Raw genomic sequence first — 17,917 nt, 5'->3', positions numbered from 1 at the left:
TAAAATTGAGTGATTAAAAGTTTAATTGGTACCCTAAACCACAACTAAAAGTTTAATCTTATCTGGTGGCATCCACCATTAATAATTGACTCCCAATTTTGGTTTTTTTTTTTTTTTTTTTTAATCTTGTTTTCTCTTTGCACTCGCAGTTTTAGATCATCAAAATCTTCGTGGTGGACCCTAGAGCTTAAAGGAGCTAAAGATGGTGGATTCCAAGGTAGTGTGAAACAACATGGCCTTGACCTATGACACTTAAATTGCTTTAGCTTAAATGAAAATATTTTAGTTTAAATTTCATTATCGATAAGTTTTTTATTAATTTATGAAAAGATGAAAACATCCTCATAATCATATATCTTTGTAAATAATAATAGGTTTTATAATAAAAGGCCTAATACATAATATAGATGAAAAAAAGTTTTAAACTAAAATTTTAAAAGAATTTAGGTAAATTACACTATTAGCCATTTAAGGTATAGGTAAGTTTTGTTTGGTTCACTTAACTAAAAAAATTACAATTTGAACACTAATGTTTTAAATTGTTTTTGTCTTACTTGTTAAGGGCACTTGGCTTAGTTGGTATGTTAATAATTTTAGTCCTCTTTATTTATTTTTGAAATTTTATCTACTTTTTAATTTTTTATTTTATAATGTTCTAAAATTTTAAAAGTAATTTTAATTTTACCATTTTATATATTATCAAGATCAAATTGACTGAAAGTATAAAATTTAAGGATTAAAATTGTTATTGTATCAATTAAAAAAGTGCCACTAACACTTGAGTGACAAAAAAACAATTTTAAAAACATTAGTGATGAAATTATAACTTTTAAGTGACCAAAGCGAAAATACTCATAGTTTAGTAACTAATAATGTATCTTTTTTGGTAAAACGAAAATTTGACACTGATTTTGTATAAAAAACTCAAAATTATTTATAAAATAGAAAATTGTATATTATTCAACATAGGATTTTTTATCCAAATCATACAAAAAATAATTAATTACGAAAATAATATGGAAAGTAAATTAATTACAAAATAAAACATTTGCTATGATGTTCTGCTAGTGTCGCCTGACGTAAAATATTTAGAGACTTGATATATAAATTTTTTATTTTGATTGGCTGTTGAAAATAAGCTCTAAAGATGGTGCATGACTGTTGGCGGCAAAAAATCTTAAATAGAATTAATTTCTTTGTAAACCCTCGTTGTTTATTATTTTGTTTTTATTCCCCTTCAACATCAAAATTAGAAAAGTCTCTTATCAATTAGTCCATGTCAAATTATATTTGGCATAACAATTAACACTATTGATAGTAATTTTCTTTAGCTTATACTATATCTAAAAAATTATAAATTTAACTAATAATTATAATTTATATAGTAAAATTTTTCTAAAATTTTTACAATTATAATTTTATATGGTAAGCGTAAATCAATTGATAATAAGAATAATTAAAATGACACCTGTAATGGCGGACAGCAAAGAAAAAAGCTAAAAGAAAAAGTAGTAAAAAATAGGATTTCTTACTAATAATTCTGCCTTTGTGGAACCTGCCATTGACTTCATAATTTCCCTGTACCTGCCATTGACTTCATAATTTCCCTGTTTTTATCTTCACTTTCTTCTTATTTCTTACCCACCACATTCTTTCTTCTTCACTGCTTTTAATTTGTTTCCATCTCCAAGGTCTATCACAAGTTTTAAGCATACAGTCAAGGTAATTTTCTTTCATTTGCTTAATTCATGACTTGCTTTTCTTTGCTTTTGATTATCTGCTACTGTTATAGCAGCTAGCTTTGTAAGATAGTCAAGGAAGTCAACTTCACTGCTTCATTTTCAGTTCTAATCTCTCAACACTTTTCAGCCACTAAGTCAGGTAATAAGATCTGAAGCAATGATTTCCTCTACTGATTATCAACAGTATTAGGTTATAGGATGATCAGCAGACATAATCGACTTGAGATTGAAACTAATACAAAAAGAGGTAGCCAGCAGCAATATAATGTTGAAATCTCAAACTGTTGAACATTTTAGCACTTAATATTCTGCAATGAACTGTTGCACACTTGAATCTAGCATTTTTTATAGACTGAGAGCTTGATTCTGGTGACCAGAATTTCATCATGTTTCTGTCTGCCACCCATCCATAACTCCATCTATTAAAGGCCTTTGCTTGAACTTACCAAAATGGAAACAAAAATTCTAGCTAGGCTGTGAATTGACGGTTAATATATTAGAGAATTAGGGTTCGCCTTAGATGAGAGAATTTGGAAGATGAAAAGAAATTTGAGATAGGAAAAATAATCAAAAGGGGAAAAAAATTGGTCTCTCGCCACATAAAAGAAATTCAAAATAATTTTAAATTTTAAAATATTTATAAAATTTCATAATTTATATTTTAAAAAATTCTTAAAAAATATATAAATAAAATTAAAATTTTAAATTTTTCTAAAATAATAATTTTCAAAAAATTATAAATATTTACTTGATTGTATACATTAGATTTGCACCCTAAGCAATAGTTTTAGAACAATTAAATTTGCATAAAATAACAAGTTTTTTATTTGACGTTAAGACTGAGTTATTATTCATTGATACTGTTTTAGAACACTTATAGTGATAGTTTTAGTCTTTCAACTTCATCAACTAATCTTTTAAAGTTATGTGTATCGATTGCGTGTAAACCGGTTAAAAGTTTGATTAAGGTAAGTGCATTTATCAATTGATAGTATAGCTACGATGAGTAAAAATATCGTTTCCACGAGGACTAAAAACACTAATAATTACAGTCTTTCTATTATTTAACCGACAAATTGGAGTGATTGATTAAAATTAAAATTAACTAAAGAACACGACAAAGAATAAAAAAAATATTAAAATTTAAATTGTAATCTCCTAAATTTGATCTAAACGTTACAATCAGATTATGAAGATTACATTAACCATCGAAATAACTCAAGAAACAATAATAGTAGAAGAACTTAGATCAAATCGAATACATTCAAATTTTATTCTCATTCTCATTGCTTATTTTTAAGAAAACAAATGACTAAGAGGTAGAAGTAGGCAATGAATTAGATCATGATGAAAGGGTCTGTTAAGATTCTTCGATCTTCTATAAATACAAATCCTTTGAATTAGTGAGAGATAAACAACTATAATATCTCCAAGGGTGGTGATAGAAACCTAATTACGGAGCGATCGATACCATAATAGAAACTAAACAAATTCTCAAGACAAATATCTAAAGGTAATACTGTATTTCTTAGCTACTTTATTTAGTACATAGGCATAGTTTATATAATCGAGACACTTAATTTTGCCCGAGTCCGAAATAAGTCCAAAATAAAAATAATAAACCAAAAAAACGGTTTAAGTTCATCCAATTACAAATATAATTTGGCCCGATCGAATGACCCATTACTTGAAAAGATTTAAGATCCATCTACAAGTTTGACTCATATGGAAATATAATCTTCAATGATATGCAATCTTAGATGTGATATGCAATCTTAGATATGATACAACTTAGATATGATTGCAATCTTAGATATGATTGCAATCTTAGATATGATATATAATCTTAAAAGATATGATTTTGTAATCTTGGAGATTTAATTTGTAGATATCCTTTAATCTTAATCGTTGATATAATTGATCTCAGCGTTGGATTTGAGGAGGCTCAACTATAAATAGAGGCCTCTCCTTCATTGTAAATCACTTGAGTTTTGGGAAGCAATAAGAATTCTTGAGAGCATTCACTCAAATTTCTCTCCTCTTCTTGCTTAATCTCTCGTGGTTTGTTCTTATTTTATTCTTTGTCTATCTTAATTTTTCAACCCTTTTTATTTTAATTTCTTCATTTTTCAAATATGTATATTTATTCTTATCTTTTATACATTTGATTATGTATTTTATATATTATAATATTTAACCTTTTATATAGTTTATTTTCAAATATATATTTTCTATGCATGTATATATATTATATTATCATTTCATGTATTTTGAACTATTGCATTATATTTTTATAATTTGTAAATGTTTTATTTATTCATTTTTAGTGTATGTCATCTATCTTATTTGTGTATAGTTTCATTTTTTTATATGCTATGTTTAATTATTTCTTTTATGTGCTATTTTATGATATATATTATTGTATAATTTTGCATGTATTATGTTTTTCTTTTAGTTTACTCATGTTTTTATTTATTTATTATCTTATATTTACCCTAGTATGGTTTTTTTATTAAACGATGTTCATGTTATTTAGTTTTGTCTTAATGATATTATTTATGTTTGTATGGAAATGTTAGAATATTTTGTACATCTATACTTAATGATGCATTAATATGTCATCCTAAAACATCATTTAAAATAATATTTCAAGGTTTTTTTAAAAATAAAAGGCAATGCTTGATGTTTAGAAACTTCAAAAAGTAGTGCCCTAACTTATTGGGTTGTAACTTTTCTCGTTGAGTTCGAATAGTCAAGTTTCCTTCTTTTTTAAGATTTTTAAAATACGAGCAACCTGTCTTGGAATTTCAAAGCGTTGTATCCTAACTTATTGGATGTATGCTTTTGTCGTTTGAGATAAGGATCTCAAAAAAAAGGGGCTAACTTAGTGTCAATATTTTGATACAAGTGAATCTCAATTTTCAAAATCAAAATATTTTAAAGAGGATTGCATCTTAAAATTTTTAAATTTCCGACCTTAAAGACATTTGATAATTAATTAGGTACCAATTTTTGCGCATGAGGGTGCTAATCCTTCCTCGAACGTAACTCCTTAACCCGTTCTTTATTTTCAGAGACTAAACGATGATTTTAAAACAAAATGTTTTAAAGGTGATCCAATCACACCTAAAAAGATTGGTGGCGACTCCGCTTTTGTTTTTAAAGTCGATTCGCATTTTCCAAAACTCGATTTAAAAATGGTTTCGACACTTGGCAACTCACTGGGGACTAATAAGAGAGTCAAGCCGTAATTGATTATCTCTTGTCTTAATGTCGGAAATTAAAATTTTAAAATTTAATCCTCTTTGCATTACATGTGTTTGTATTATTACATATGTTGCTATATTCGACACGCATTGCATTTGCATGACCGTTGTGGTCACACCCTTAAGTGGAAGTGAGCTACGCTCGTGAGGTTTTCGCCTGCAGATAGTGGATCACTTTCGGGATACATCCGCATTCTATGGTTTCATGAGATTTTCATCTCGTAGCCATAGGGAAATGAATTCCCCGAACTGAACTCGATTCAAATGAGCCTATAATGGGTGAGGATCAAGGAATCGCTAGTTCGTACCTCAAACTTTAGAAACAAACCACATATAGAAAAACCGTAAGAGCTCAACCTAGATAGAATTATACCGTAATTATTACCCTTGCAGGTTATCTTTGAGTTTATTGTTATCATGTGATACTAACTATTTCTTTTGTTGCATATCATTTCGCATTTAAAAGGTATCGATTTTTGGTCAGGTTTCTAAGTTAGAGAGTTTTATTATGGAGAACGGACTTCTTGATAGAGTGGAAGACAATGCTAACGTCCATATATGGTCGAGCAAACTCGTTAGTAAAGAAAATAGTCTAGCCATGGGATATGTGTCGAGCTATCGACTACATTCAGATATCATCCACAGGATAATCAGATGAGTTAAAGGAAATATGGGATCAATGGGTAAAGCAAGCGCTTGTTCTACAACAACCTTGGGGATTTGAGACTTGCTTGACTTGGGAATAGACAAGAATTTGTTTCGGCCATCACTCAAGATAGGAATCTTGAATACGCTTGCTTTATTTACCGATATGGTACCCGTGGTGGAGGAATATTCGATTTTGTGGTGTTGTCCTATGATTCAAGTTGATAAAGTTTACTCAAAGGTCGATCAGATTCCAAATTTTGTGAGGAAGTTGATGAACGTGGGGAGAGGGAGAGCTAAAATAGAAAGAGTAGGAGGAAAAGGCGTCTTGGAATTCCCACTTCTTTTCGCTAATCGGTGCATCTCAATGTTGTTTCCAATCAAAGCGAATTGGATACGAGGAAGATTGTTCGATACCCTATGGCAAGGCGTACAGGAACTAAAGGACGGAATGTATGTACTCACCAATCATTTCAAGGTGAACAAGAAGAGTATTGATGGACACTTCTACCATTACAACATTTCTCTTTCATAAGAAGATGGTCAATGGTAAGATTGTTGAAGGAAAGTGATCGATGAATGCATGAGACCTACAAAGTGAGTTGGATGGAAAAATTAAGCCTATGATGGTAAAAGGCTTATTTACTATAGGACCGCTACCAAACAACAATCATGAGTTTACTATGTTGTACCTATCAGAGAATGGAAATGCAAGCCTTGATGGCTTGCCCAAATGGACGAAAAGAAAGAGATTAAAGAAGACCATATCATTTAAAGACCTTTAGTAGAGAGATTAGCTATGCTGAGAAGATACCCATGTTTTCAAAATGCTTTGCGACAGAACTGAAAGCTCTCAAGAAACACTGAAGGTGCTGGATATCATTTTAAGGCAAGATCGAGAAGTAGAAATGCCTACTTGTTCACAATCTTCCTTTCAAGATAATCGGAATAACCTTACAAACAATGGATGAGGTGTCCATGGCTATAGGGATTATCTCATGGGTAAAGCTATAGCTCAAATTCGAGATGGTAGTAAATTATTTACGGACCTTGAAGGTACAAGTTGATACATTGAGCGAAATACAAGCTACACCGATCGTGGTCAAGAGTTAGCTCATTGTTTAGGAGAGTTAAAGCTTTGGTCCATGCTAAGGCGATTTGTAATCCATTCATATGTAAAGATATTCTTTTCTAAATAAAGTTTTCTAAATGAAATTGAATCGAGATCGATGCTTTTTGCATTCATGCATTTGCATGACATTACATCATATGCATTTAAAATTTTAGAGAGCCTCGATTAGTTAAAATTATTATAGTAAGGCCTAACTGGAATCTACACATCTAACTGCACTTATAAGACTAAGAATATTGATCGAGATTTGAGCAATTTTAGAAGGAAATGCAAGACCAGCTTGCAAGAGCGGTTATGAAGATGCGAAGCGATATGAGGGAACAGATGCTAGAGTCCTAAAGGAATATGATGGCTAAAATCAATCACCTGAGAGCCACCGATAAGGAAAACCCCTATGGCTATCATTGGGGGATGGCGAGATCACCCTCCGTGTTTACCCCACCCCATGTGCAAGACAAGTGAGGTACCCTGGAGGTCTGTCACTATAAGGCCACAACATGAGTCTGCGATACGTAATCCCTATGAATTTCCCACTGGTTTGGGACTTAATTTGAGATAACTCTACTAATCCTATCACCCTGACCTTGATGTGGTTGAAAAAGAAAGAATAGCAATGGAATCCTAAACAATTGGAGGATCGCTGCAAATGGTTGGAAGAAAAGTTCGTGTTTTAAAGGGTGCTAGTAGTCATCATGGGATTGACGCTAAGGGTTTGAACTTAGTCCCAGATCCGGTGCTTCCCCATAATGGGACTACTTGTCCGGAGGCCCATATTACTATGTTCTATAGAAGGATGTAAATAATGATCAATTGTTGATCCATTGTTTCCAAGATAGTTTGGTTTGGGCAATGCTAGGTGGTACAATCATTGAGCTGCAGAATCAGTTCATAGAGAGATTCGTGAGCCTTCATACGATAATATAATGTGATGACATGACTCGATAGGATTACGCTAGAACATAAAGAAGAAGCCTAATGAGAATTTTAGGCAATATGCACAAAGATGGAGGAGGTTTATGCAAGTTCAACCACCTCTTGGAAAAGGAGACTACTATGTTGTTCATCAATACTTTGAAAGCTCCATTCATTACTCACATGATTGGAAGTACTACTAAAAGCTTTTTGACATAGTCATGGTGTGAAATGATCGAAAATACCATAAGAGGTGGCAAAATCGGTGAAGCTACTAAGAGGCACGTTCTCAAGAAAAAGAGAATGAAGTGAATAATACGTACATATAACAAAGGGTATTCAAAAGCCATTATCGTTACCAACCTAGAGTAACCACTGGGGCAACAGGTCGACAAGGCAGAATCGATACAAGGTAAAACTCAAAGTTCTAATTTACCAATCCCAATGTCGTATAAGGAAGTATATCAAAGTTTATTTAACGCGCATGTGGTCTCTCCGCTTTATATAGAACTGCTGTACCCCATACCCCAAATGGTATGATTCAAACGCTGCATGATTACCATGCGGGAGTACGGCATTCAATAGAAAATTGCACCGCTTTCAAGAAGACAGCTTGAAAGACTTATCAGATGGGGATTGTGAAGTTTAATGATACCCCGGTACAAAGAGCCTATTACAAAACCTTGGTGACAAAGGGGTAAGTGTAATTGATTGAAGGATTAGAGAAGGTTCAATGGGGGATATTTAGAAATAAGAACCCCATTGAAGATGAAATGAAGAGGATTGATGATCGAGCAAAAAATCATGGGCATTAGCTTTTACATATTAAGGAGTGTTTTGAATAATGAAACCAAGTAATCCTTGTATTTTAGGACTAATCTGAGTAATACTCAAAACATGCTTGTTGCCTTAAGCCTAGAGGCAATAAGAATCCTTTTGTGAAATAGGCTTGTGTCCAAATTTTTATTTCAATAAAATGTATCTTTTGAATACGATATTCTTTTATTCTTACCATGTATAAATTCTTTTATCCTCTAGACTTTCTTTCGCATATTTTTATGTTCATACCTATAACAATCATTCTTTGAATCATTTATTCTTTGGAATATTCCTTTGAATCCACAATGGGTCCCCAGATATCAATGATATGAGCAATGTCTGCTGTTGACTCGAATTTTCTTTTTGAGTGAAATGTGTTTTGGGATCTCTCGAACTTTGAAGATAACATAGATTATAACCTATCTTCTTTGTTAAGAATGGTTGAATAAAGATGAAATGGATCTTACTTTACAAAGGGTCATGGATATTATTGAAGTCTAGCTCATCACAAAAATAAAATAAGACATTTTCGAGAATTCAAGGGTCTTTTGCATGATCATATCAATGACATGTTTGGGCTATCGAGACGCGAGTATGTCAAAAGCTTAAAAGAGAGCCAGGACGATGCAGGAGTTTACAATGGTAAGGCTAAATATGAGGTTTGAGCATTGTTGGTTCACCATGGAAGGGGATCGCATGAGCTATGCTAAAAGACTAATTACAAGAGACAAGGGTTACGTGACTTCTTCATTTCCTTCATATATAGGGCATGCATGTTATGAGGCCATTGACATCAAGTTATCAAGAGGGTGAATGTTGCTTTTATGCCAATATTGCAAAGTCAACAATACCAAATTTCAAAAAAAAGGAAAAAGAAAGAAATTTTTCAAAGAATGCCAAAATGATCATGTTCAATAAATTAATCAAAACAACAAAATTTACAATTGCTCAAAGATCAAATGGCATATTACAAGACAAAGAAAGGATGCTAAAAAGAAAAGCACAAAAGAAAGAAAATAACAAAATTATGGAAGGTGACCTAGACTTGCAAGGATTGGCATGAGAAGCTATCACTTACCCTCTATGCTTACAATGACTAGGACTTTCATTGGGCAACACTTTTCCATTTAGTTTATAGAATAGAGGTGGTTCTGCCCATTGAGATTCATTTTCAAACTTTGATTTAGTCGAGTCGATGAAGTTGAAAAAAGGGCTTGAAAGTATGCACAATGTAAACGAATGAGGCCGATTCATGATGGACTTGATATTGAGGAAGATCATTTCTATTCAAAAGGATTTCAAATGAAGGAGAATGCCAAAATGAGGAAGGACCTTATGTAGGGTTTTCCGGAGGAGCATTGAGTTTGACTGAGATAAATTCTCGCAAACTCGGATTCGGATATCAAAAGAGAGAGGCCAAGGCGAACCCAAAAGGCACTTTGTGACCTTCAAAGAAAAAAAAAATGAAAAAAAAAAAAAAGAAAGAGAAAAGAAAAAGAAAAAAGGAAAAGAAAAAAAAAAGAGAAGCAAGGCGAAAACCCAAAGGGCGCTTTGAGACCAAAGGGGTTTTGAGTTGAAAACCCGAAAAGCGGCTCAAATTTCGATCAAAGTGGGGCGAATGGTAGTCTCGCTATACCTAAATTGACAAAGAAGAAGTATGTTACGACTTGGGGCATCGACAAAGTACTTTGGATCCCTAAACACATATTGAACTCAAAATGGTCCTCAAGAGGTTGGTACAAAGAAACCAGTTTGAATGCAGGCACCTAATTTTCATCTTACCTATTTTTGAAGTTGCTAACTTTAATTACTTTCTTTTCCAAGATAAGCCCTAATTAGTTTCTTGGCTATCTTTGATTAATTATCTCGAGCTATGCTCCTAATTAATTTCTTTCTCGTCCATTATTGTGACCTTTTTCAAGCATTTTATATTGAAGTATCAATTAATGACTGATAATATTTTACAAAAGAAGTTTTATATATATTTGGAAGTTTTAGATAATACAAGAAATGAAACGGGATATTTGTTTAAAGGATTCTCGTGTAGAAGTTAAATAAAGAAATTAAGATTATCCCAAATGGGACAAATTAAGCAAGTATTGACCCTAAGAGACGGTCATTTCACAAATATCTCGGGTGTAACATTTGGGGAATGGTACAATGGACCAAATTGATGGGAGAAATACAAAACACACAAGTAGAGTATGATTGATACGTCGAGAACAACGTGGAAATCTCGATAGATGAATGAGTGATAACATATGAAATAGGAATCATTCTTATGACATTTATTGCATCATAGTATGTTTAATTAGGAAAGCATTTGACTCATTTCAATTATGGCATCCTAATCATTAAGCATAAGCATTCTAGGTTATGTATCCTGGGGACAATGTAGATCAAAATTTCATCATGGCATTCTTGAGTTTGCAGAAGTGATTGAAGATTTCAGCATGGCGTCCTTGAGTTTAAAGAGGAGAGTTGAAGAAAGATCTTAACTTTACGAGTTCGCGCAGAAGCGATCAAGATATCGCATGACGCCTCTCGAATTTGCGGAAACAAGTTGAAGATAGGATGGCATCCTTGAGTTTGCAGGAGCAGTTGAAGAGAAGTGATCTTGACTTTCAGCAATGAAGCAGATCAAAAAAAGATGCGCTCATGAGTTTGCGAGGAGCAGGTTGAAGATTTCAGATGGCGTCCTTGAGTTTGCAAGAGCAAAGAAAAGCGATCTTGACTTCTTGAGTTCACAAGAAAGCATCGAAGATATCACATGGCGCTCCCGAGTTTGTAGGAAGCAGGTTGAAGATTTCAGATGGCGTCTTTGAGTTTGCAAGAGGCAGGTTGAAGAAAGCGATTTTGACTTCTCGAGTTAGCAAAGGTGTCAAGATATTAGCATGGCGTTCTCGAGTTTGCGGGAGCAAAGTTAAAGATTTCATCATGGCGCCTTGAGTTTGCAAGGAGCAGGTTGAAGAATGCGGATCTTGACTTCCCGAGTTTGCGAAGCGATCGAAAATTTCAAACCTTGCTGGGAACACGTTGAAGATAATGATTTGGCATTCCTATGCTTACGTGGAACTGATCAAAGACATAGCTGATTTGGCTTTCACGTGCTTACGTTAAAGCAAATCTAAGATGATTTGACATCTCCGTATTGTCGTGGAACAAATTGAAGAAGTTAATTTAGGCGTCTCGTGTTTGATGGAGAGCGATTGAAGATATCAACATAACAATCTTGAGTTTGCAAGGAGCAGATTGAGGACCATGAAGTCTGAAGTCGGCAAGCTCGGGCAAAATTGGTCATTTTATAGTCTTTGCTCTATTCCTCATATACAACAATGAGCAAAAGGGCAGCTATAGACACTCAATTTTGCCCGAGCCAAATAAGTCCAAAATAAAATAATAAACCCAAAAAAACGAAGTCCAAGTTCATCCAGATTACAAATATAATTTGGCCCGATCGAATGACCCATTACTTGAAAAGATTTAAGGTCCATCTACAAGTTTGACTCATATGGAAATATAATCTTCAATGATATGCAATCTTAGATGTGATATGCAATCTTAGATATGATATAATCTTAGATATGATTGCAATCTTAGATATGATGCAATCTTAGATATGATTGCAATCTTAGATATGATATATAATCTTAGAAGATATGATTTTGTAATCTTGAAGATTTAATTTGTAGATATCCTTTAATCTTAACCGTTGATGTAATTGATCTGCACTGCTGGATTTGGGAGGCTCAACTATAAATAGAGGCCTTTCCTCCATTGTAAATCACTTGAGTTTTGGGAAGCAATAAGAATTCTTGAGAGCATTCACTCAAATTTCTCTCCTCTCATGCTCTTACTGTGGTTTGTTCTTATTTTATTCTTTGTCTATCTTAGTTTTTCAACCTTTTTTATTTTAATTTCTTCATTTTTCAAATATGTATATTTATTCTTATCTTTTATACATTTGATTATGTATTTTATATATTATAATATTTAACCTTTTATATAGTTTATTTTCAAATATATATTTTCTATGCATGTATATATATTATATTATCATTTCATGTATTTTGAACTATTGCATTATATTTTTATAATTTGTAAATGTTTTATTTATTCATTTTTTTAGTGTAAGTCATTTATCTTATTTGTGCATAGTTTCATTTTTTTATATGCTATGTTTAATTATTTCTTTTATGTGCTATTTTATGATATATATTGTTGTATAATTTTTGCATGTATTATATGTTTTCTCTTAGTTTACTCTTTTATTTGTTTATTATCTTATATTTACCCTAGTATGATTTTTTTATTAAACGATGTTCATGTTATTTAGTTTTGTCTTAATGATATTATTTATGTTTGTATGGAAATGTTAGAATATTTTGTACATCTATGCTTCATGATGCATTAATATGTCATCCTAAAACATCATTTAAAATAATATTCCAAGGTTTTTTAAAAATAAAAGGCAATGCTTGATGTTTGGAAACTTAGAAAAGTAGTGCCCTAACTTATTGGGTTGCAACTTTTCTCGTTGAGTTCGAATAGTCAAGTACCCTTCTAAATTTTTAAGATTTTTAAAATACAAGCAATGTCTTGGAATTTCAAAGCATTGTATCCTAACTTATTGGATGTATGTTTTGTTGTTTGAGATAGGATCTCAAAAAAAAAGGGGCTAACTTAGTGTCAATATTTTGATACAAGTGAATCTCAATTTTCAAAATCAAAATATTTTAAAGAGGATTGCATCTCAAAATTTTTAAATTTCCGACCTTAAAGACATTTGATAATTAATTAGGTACCAATTTTGGGCGCATGAGGGTGCTAATCCTTCCTCGAACGTAACCAACTCTGAACTCGTTCTTTTATTTCGAGACAAAACTAATGATTTTAAAACAAAATGTTTTAAAGGTGATCCAATCACACCTAAAAAGATTGGTGGCGACTCCATTTTGTTTTTAAAGTCGATTCCTATTTTTAAAACTCGATTTAAAAAATGGTTTCACATACACAAACAGAGAGATGTAAATGCTGTTAACAACCCTTAACAATAAAACTAATTTATCAACTGCCTAACCACCTTATTGAAACGTGTGTATTATTTACATATTGTAACAGGTGGAAATGCCTACCACCCAACTTCTGAAATAATGGTGTACCAACCCCGCTCTAAACCAAGCATAGGAGCCATTGCAATAACTGTTGCTTTTGCACACTTGTTGAGGATAGATTCAATTAATAGACAACTTAACCTTACTGTTTAAGAGTTGAACTATTCTTCCTTGTCAATTTTATCCTAAGTGACTCAGTTACTCTTTTTCTTGTAACATCTTCACATCTGGAAATGAGAAACTGCTCCCTTACAAGGTTGCTTTTGCACAAGACAAGCAGAACCTTTCATGACATTACCAAAGCTTGGAATCAACAAAATTTATCAAAGTGGAAAACCACATTGGAGGAGGAGTTGGCAATTAATGTTCCCAATGATAGAGAAAATGCGTGCATATACAAGGTCCCCATTAACATGCGTAAGGTGCAACCCGACGCCTATGCTCCCACTATCATCTCAATCAGTCCTTACCATCTTGGACAAAGGTTACAAGCAATGGAAGAGCTAAAATGGAAATTCTTTCACTGCCTCTTTCGTCCAAAACAGCCTAATGGGGTGGAACTAGACCCAGCGATGAAAGCCATGGAAGATTTGGAGCAGGATGCTCGTAGATGCTACTGGGACAATGCTGAACAACATAGTAAGGATAAATTTGTTAGGATGATGCTGGTTGATGGCTGCTTTATTGTGGAGCTCTTGAGAGTTGAAGCACAACAACTTTCAGTGTGCTCCTCTGTTCAAAGGTGGATGCTGCCTACTCTTCGTCGGGATCTGATCATGCTTGAAAACCAGCTTTCCTTTTGTTTTGCAGAAATTGTTTGAGCTGACAAAAGATCAGATGAATCAAGCACTTGCTTGGAACAGCTTGCCTTTTGTTTTTCAATCCTCTATTGCAGTCTCAAAGGGATGTGCGGGCCATGAATGCACAAGGAATTCAGAACACGTTGCATTTTCTTGGCCTTTTCAGGCAAAGTATCCTCCCATTTCCTATAAACTTATCACAAGGACTAAAAAGTATCAAGACGAGCGGTTCGAGCAATGCAGCAGAAGAGGGGATTGACATGGTGCGGTCCATGACGGAGCTAATGGAAGCTGGTGTCGTGATTGAGAAAGCTGTTAATTGTCCTCCACTAGATGTAAGCTCTGAGGGAGGTGGCTAAAGTCCCTCCTCTCTACGTCGATGATCACAAGGGAACCCTGTTTCGAAACATGGTGGCCTATGAACAATGCCATCCCAAGTGCAGACCTTATGTCACATCGTATTTGTTCTTTTCGATGGTTTGATTAACTCAGCTGAAGATGTGGGATTTCTTCACCACAAAGGGGTTCTTCACCATTGTTTAGGTAGCAACAAAGAAGTGGCCAAACTTTTGAATGGACTGTGCAAGGAAATAGCAATGGATTGTGGGGAGTCTTATTTATGCAAAGTAGTACACGATATGAACACTTATTGCAATGGCTCCTATGCTTGGTTTAGAGCGGTTGGTACACCATTATTTCAGAAGTTGGGTGGTAGGCATCTCCACCCTTGGAGCTATTATAGTTGTTTATCTCTCACTAATTCAAACGGGATTTACATTTGTAAAAGATCCAAGAATCTTAACAAACCCTTTCATCATGACCTAATTCATTGCCTACTTCTACCTCTTAGTCATTTGTTTTCTTTCAAAATAAGCGATAAGAATGAGAATAACATTTGGATATATTCGATTTGATCTAAGTTCTTCTACTATTATTGTTATTGTATCATATCTCAAATGTACAAAAACTTTTTTACTTCTCTCTCTAAGTTAATCACATTAGTTAATCTTAAAGGATTTGAATTTTTCTTACAAAATACCTATACTATTCATAACTTATTATTGACATATATGATAACTTGAAAATAGAAAATCCTAACTTGTTGGTATGGCATTAATTTGATTTTTTTAGTTGATTTTGTGGACATCATATAAACTTATAAATCAAGAGAAATGCTTGTGACAAATTGAAATTAACTTTTTACATTAAAATTATAAATAGTGATTGGTATTTTGTCACCAAATATTAAAGGATAATAACATTATTATGTAATAGGCATGTGAAGTAGGTGAACAAAATTTGATTTGATTTCAAAAGTAAAAAAAAATTAAAATTATCTGAATTGAATTAATTGAGTTAAATAAGTTAACTGAATCAACTCAAATGTTTTAAATTTTTGAATTTGAACCGAGTTAAATTTTCGAATTAGAATAACTCAAAAGTTAAATATAAAATCTTTTTACTTTCCATATCCCAACCCCTCTCCTCATAAACCCTTTTACTCCCAAAAATTTTCCTTTTATTTTCTCTAAAACTTTTACTTTTCCCAAACTCGAAAAACATTTTTTTACTTTTTTTCAAAACTTTTACTTCCTCTTAAACCTCATTTTTTTTCAATTAATTTCAGTTCAAATTAAATTATTGATAATGCCATAAAATATTCGTGTTAAAATTTTCTATTGGTATCAATTTTACATTTTATCTTTAAAATATCTTTTATTAAAAAATCACATTTTTTATGTTTGTGCCAATAAAGTTGGTATTGTCGGTTAATATACTATAATGGAAAGGACATTTCCATGGTTTTAGACCTCATATCTTTCTTCCAAATTTTGAGAGCAGATCAAAGGTTTTAGTATCAAGTAGAAAAGTCAGTATGAAGTACCCAAAATGCAAACTAATAATGTCAGACGGCAAAAGCTAAAAGAAAAGATGGGATTTCTGCCTTTGTGGAACCCACCACAGAAGTGAATGCCTCATTATTTTTTTTTGTCTTGTCTTCTTCTTCTTCTTGGCTATTGTAACCACAACATTCTTTCTTCTTCACTGTTTCTATCAAGCATCCAGTCAAGGTAATTTCCTTTGATTTTCTTAATCCATGACATGCTTTTCATTGCTTAATTCATGACTATGCAATGATTGTTTTTATTATCTGCTTCAGTTATAGTCAAGGGAGTCAGCTTCACTGCTTCATTTTCAGTTCTAATCTCTCAAGACTTTTCTAAGTTAGATAATTTGTGCTTCCCATTCTTTGATCCTTAAATATGCAACTCAGCTCATTGGAAAATTTGTTTGCTTATTATCAACTCATGACATCATTTTTTGCCTTTTACCTAATGACATCAATTAACTTACCAAAATATTTTGATTCAATTAATGTATTTGAAAAAATTCAATGAAGTTAACAATTAAAATTATTTACATTTTAAATAATTCAATTCAGTTAATCATTTGAGTATCCCTATTCAACACTATTCTATGGCACATGCATATGCAAAATAAGTTTGCTCATTACTTGTTCATAGCTTCCTTGCTCATTACATGCAAATGGAAATGCAAAGATTGATCCACCAACAACGTGCCATAATTTAAAACAAATTTAAAAATTTTAATAATGTATTTTAAAATAATTATTTAAAATGTTGTTAAATAAATTTATAATTTATAAATAAAATATTTATAAAAAAAACCAATGTAGTAACCAAAACGAAAATACTCATAGTTTATTATCTAATTGTTAATAGTGTAATTTTTTGGTAAAATAAAATTTTGACCTGACTTTATATTAAAAAAAAAACTCGACTATAGCAATTACATTACTACAATTTGACCTGGTTGTCAATAAAATTCATTGGCTAATTAGAATAATTAAAATGCCATCTGTAATGGCAGACAGCAAAGAAAAAGCCAAAAGAAAAGTAATAAAAATAGGATTTCTTACTAATAATTCTGCCTTTCTGCAACCCACCACTGACTTCATAATTTCCCTGTTTTTATCTTCACTCTTCTTATTTGTGGCTACTGTACCCACAACATTCTTTCTTCTTCACTGCTTTTAATTTGTTTCCATCTCCAAGGTCTATCAAGCATCCAGTCAAGGTAATTTTCTTTCATTTGCTTAATTCATGCTTTTCTTTGCTTTTGATTATCTGCTACTGTTATTGCAGCTAGCTTTGTATGATAGTCAACGAAGTCAACTTCACTGCTTCATTTTCTGTTCTAATCTCTCAACACTTTTCAGCCACTAAGTCAGGTAATAAGGCAATGATTTCCTCTACTGATTATCAACAGTTTTAGATTTTAAGACAGAATAGCAGACATAATCTATCATAGATAGAAATTAATACAAAAAGAGCTACCCAGAAGCAATATAATGTTGAAATCTCAGACTGTTGAACATTTTACCTCTTAATATTCTGTAATGAACTCTTGCGCACTTGAATCTAGCATTTTATATACATTGAGAGCTTGATTCTGGTGACAAGAA

At 32.4% G+C, this 17,917-nt stretch overlaps 1 protein-coding gene and 2 long non-coding RNA genes across 3 annotated transcripts; all 3 read left to right on the top strand.

Annotated features, from left to right (window-relative positions):
* Positions 1–1,491: 1,491 nt before the first annotated feature.
* On the top strand, positions 1,492–1,873 carry LOC108452669 (uncharacterized). Its single transcript, XR_008278787.1, has 2 exons — positions 1,492–1,722; positions 1,796–1,873. It is a non-coding gene; the product is annotated as an uncharacterized LOC108452669 (long non-coding RNA).
* An 11,921-nt stretch (positions 1,874–13,794) lies between these two features.
* Positions 13,795–14,913, top strand: LOC128288708 (UPF0481 protein At3g47200-like). Its single transcript, XM_053024927.1, has 3 exons — positions 13,795–14,445; positions 14,526–14,724; positions 14,771–14,913. Exons 1-3 carry the CDS (start codon positions 13,864–13,866, stop codon positions 14,911–14,913), a joined length of 924 nt encoding a protein of 307 aa, XP_052880887.1. The 5' UTR covers positions 13,795–13,863.
* Positions 14,914–17,437: 2,524 nt separating this feature from the next.
* Positions 17,438–17,917, top strand: LOC128288706 (uncharacterized). The gene is made up of 2 exons (XR_008278786.1): positions 17,438–17,529; positions 17,598–17,917. It is a non-coding gene; the product is annotated as an uncharacterized LOC128288706 (long non-coding RNA).

Source organism: Gossypium arboreum, unplaced genomic scaffold (genome assembly GCF_025698485.1).
Source record: "Gossypium arboreum isolate Shixiya-1 unplaced genomic scaffold, ASM2569848v2 Contig00265, whole genome shotgun sequence".
In the NCBI taxonomy this organism is placed as follows: domain Eukaryota; kingdom Viridiplantae; phylum Streptophyta; class Magnoliopsida; order Malvales; family Malvaceae; genus Gossypium; species Gossypium arboreum.
This window is presented reverse-complemented; position numbering and strand designations above follow the sequence as displayed.

Coding starts and splice junctions, on each gene's coding strand:
- LOC128288708 (XM_053024927.1), top strand. CDS start 13,864: ATGAGAAACTGCTCCCTTACAAGGTTGCTTTTGCACAAGACAAGCAGA. Junction 14,446..14,525: donor CCTTTTGTTTTGCAGAAATT/GTTTGAGCTGAC, acceptor CCTCTATTGCAG/TCTCAAAGGGATGTGCGGGC. Junction 14,725..14,770: donor GACGGAGCTAATGGAAGCTG/GTGTCGTGATTG, acceptor ACTAGATGTAAG/CTCTGAGGGAGGTGGCTAAA.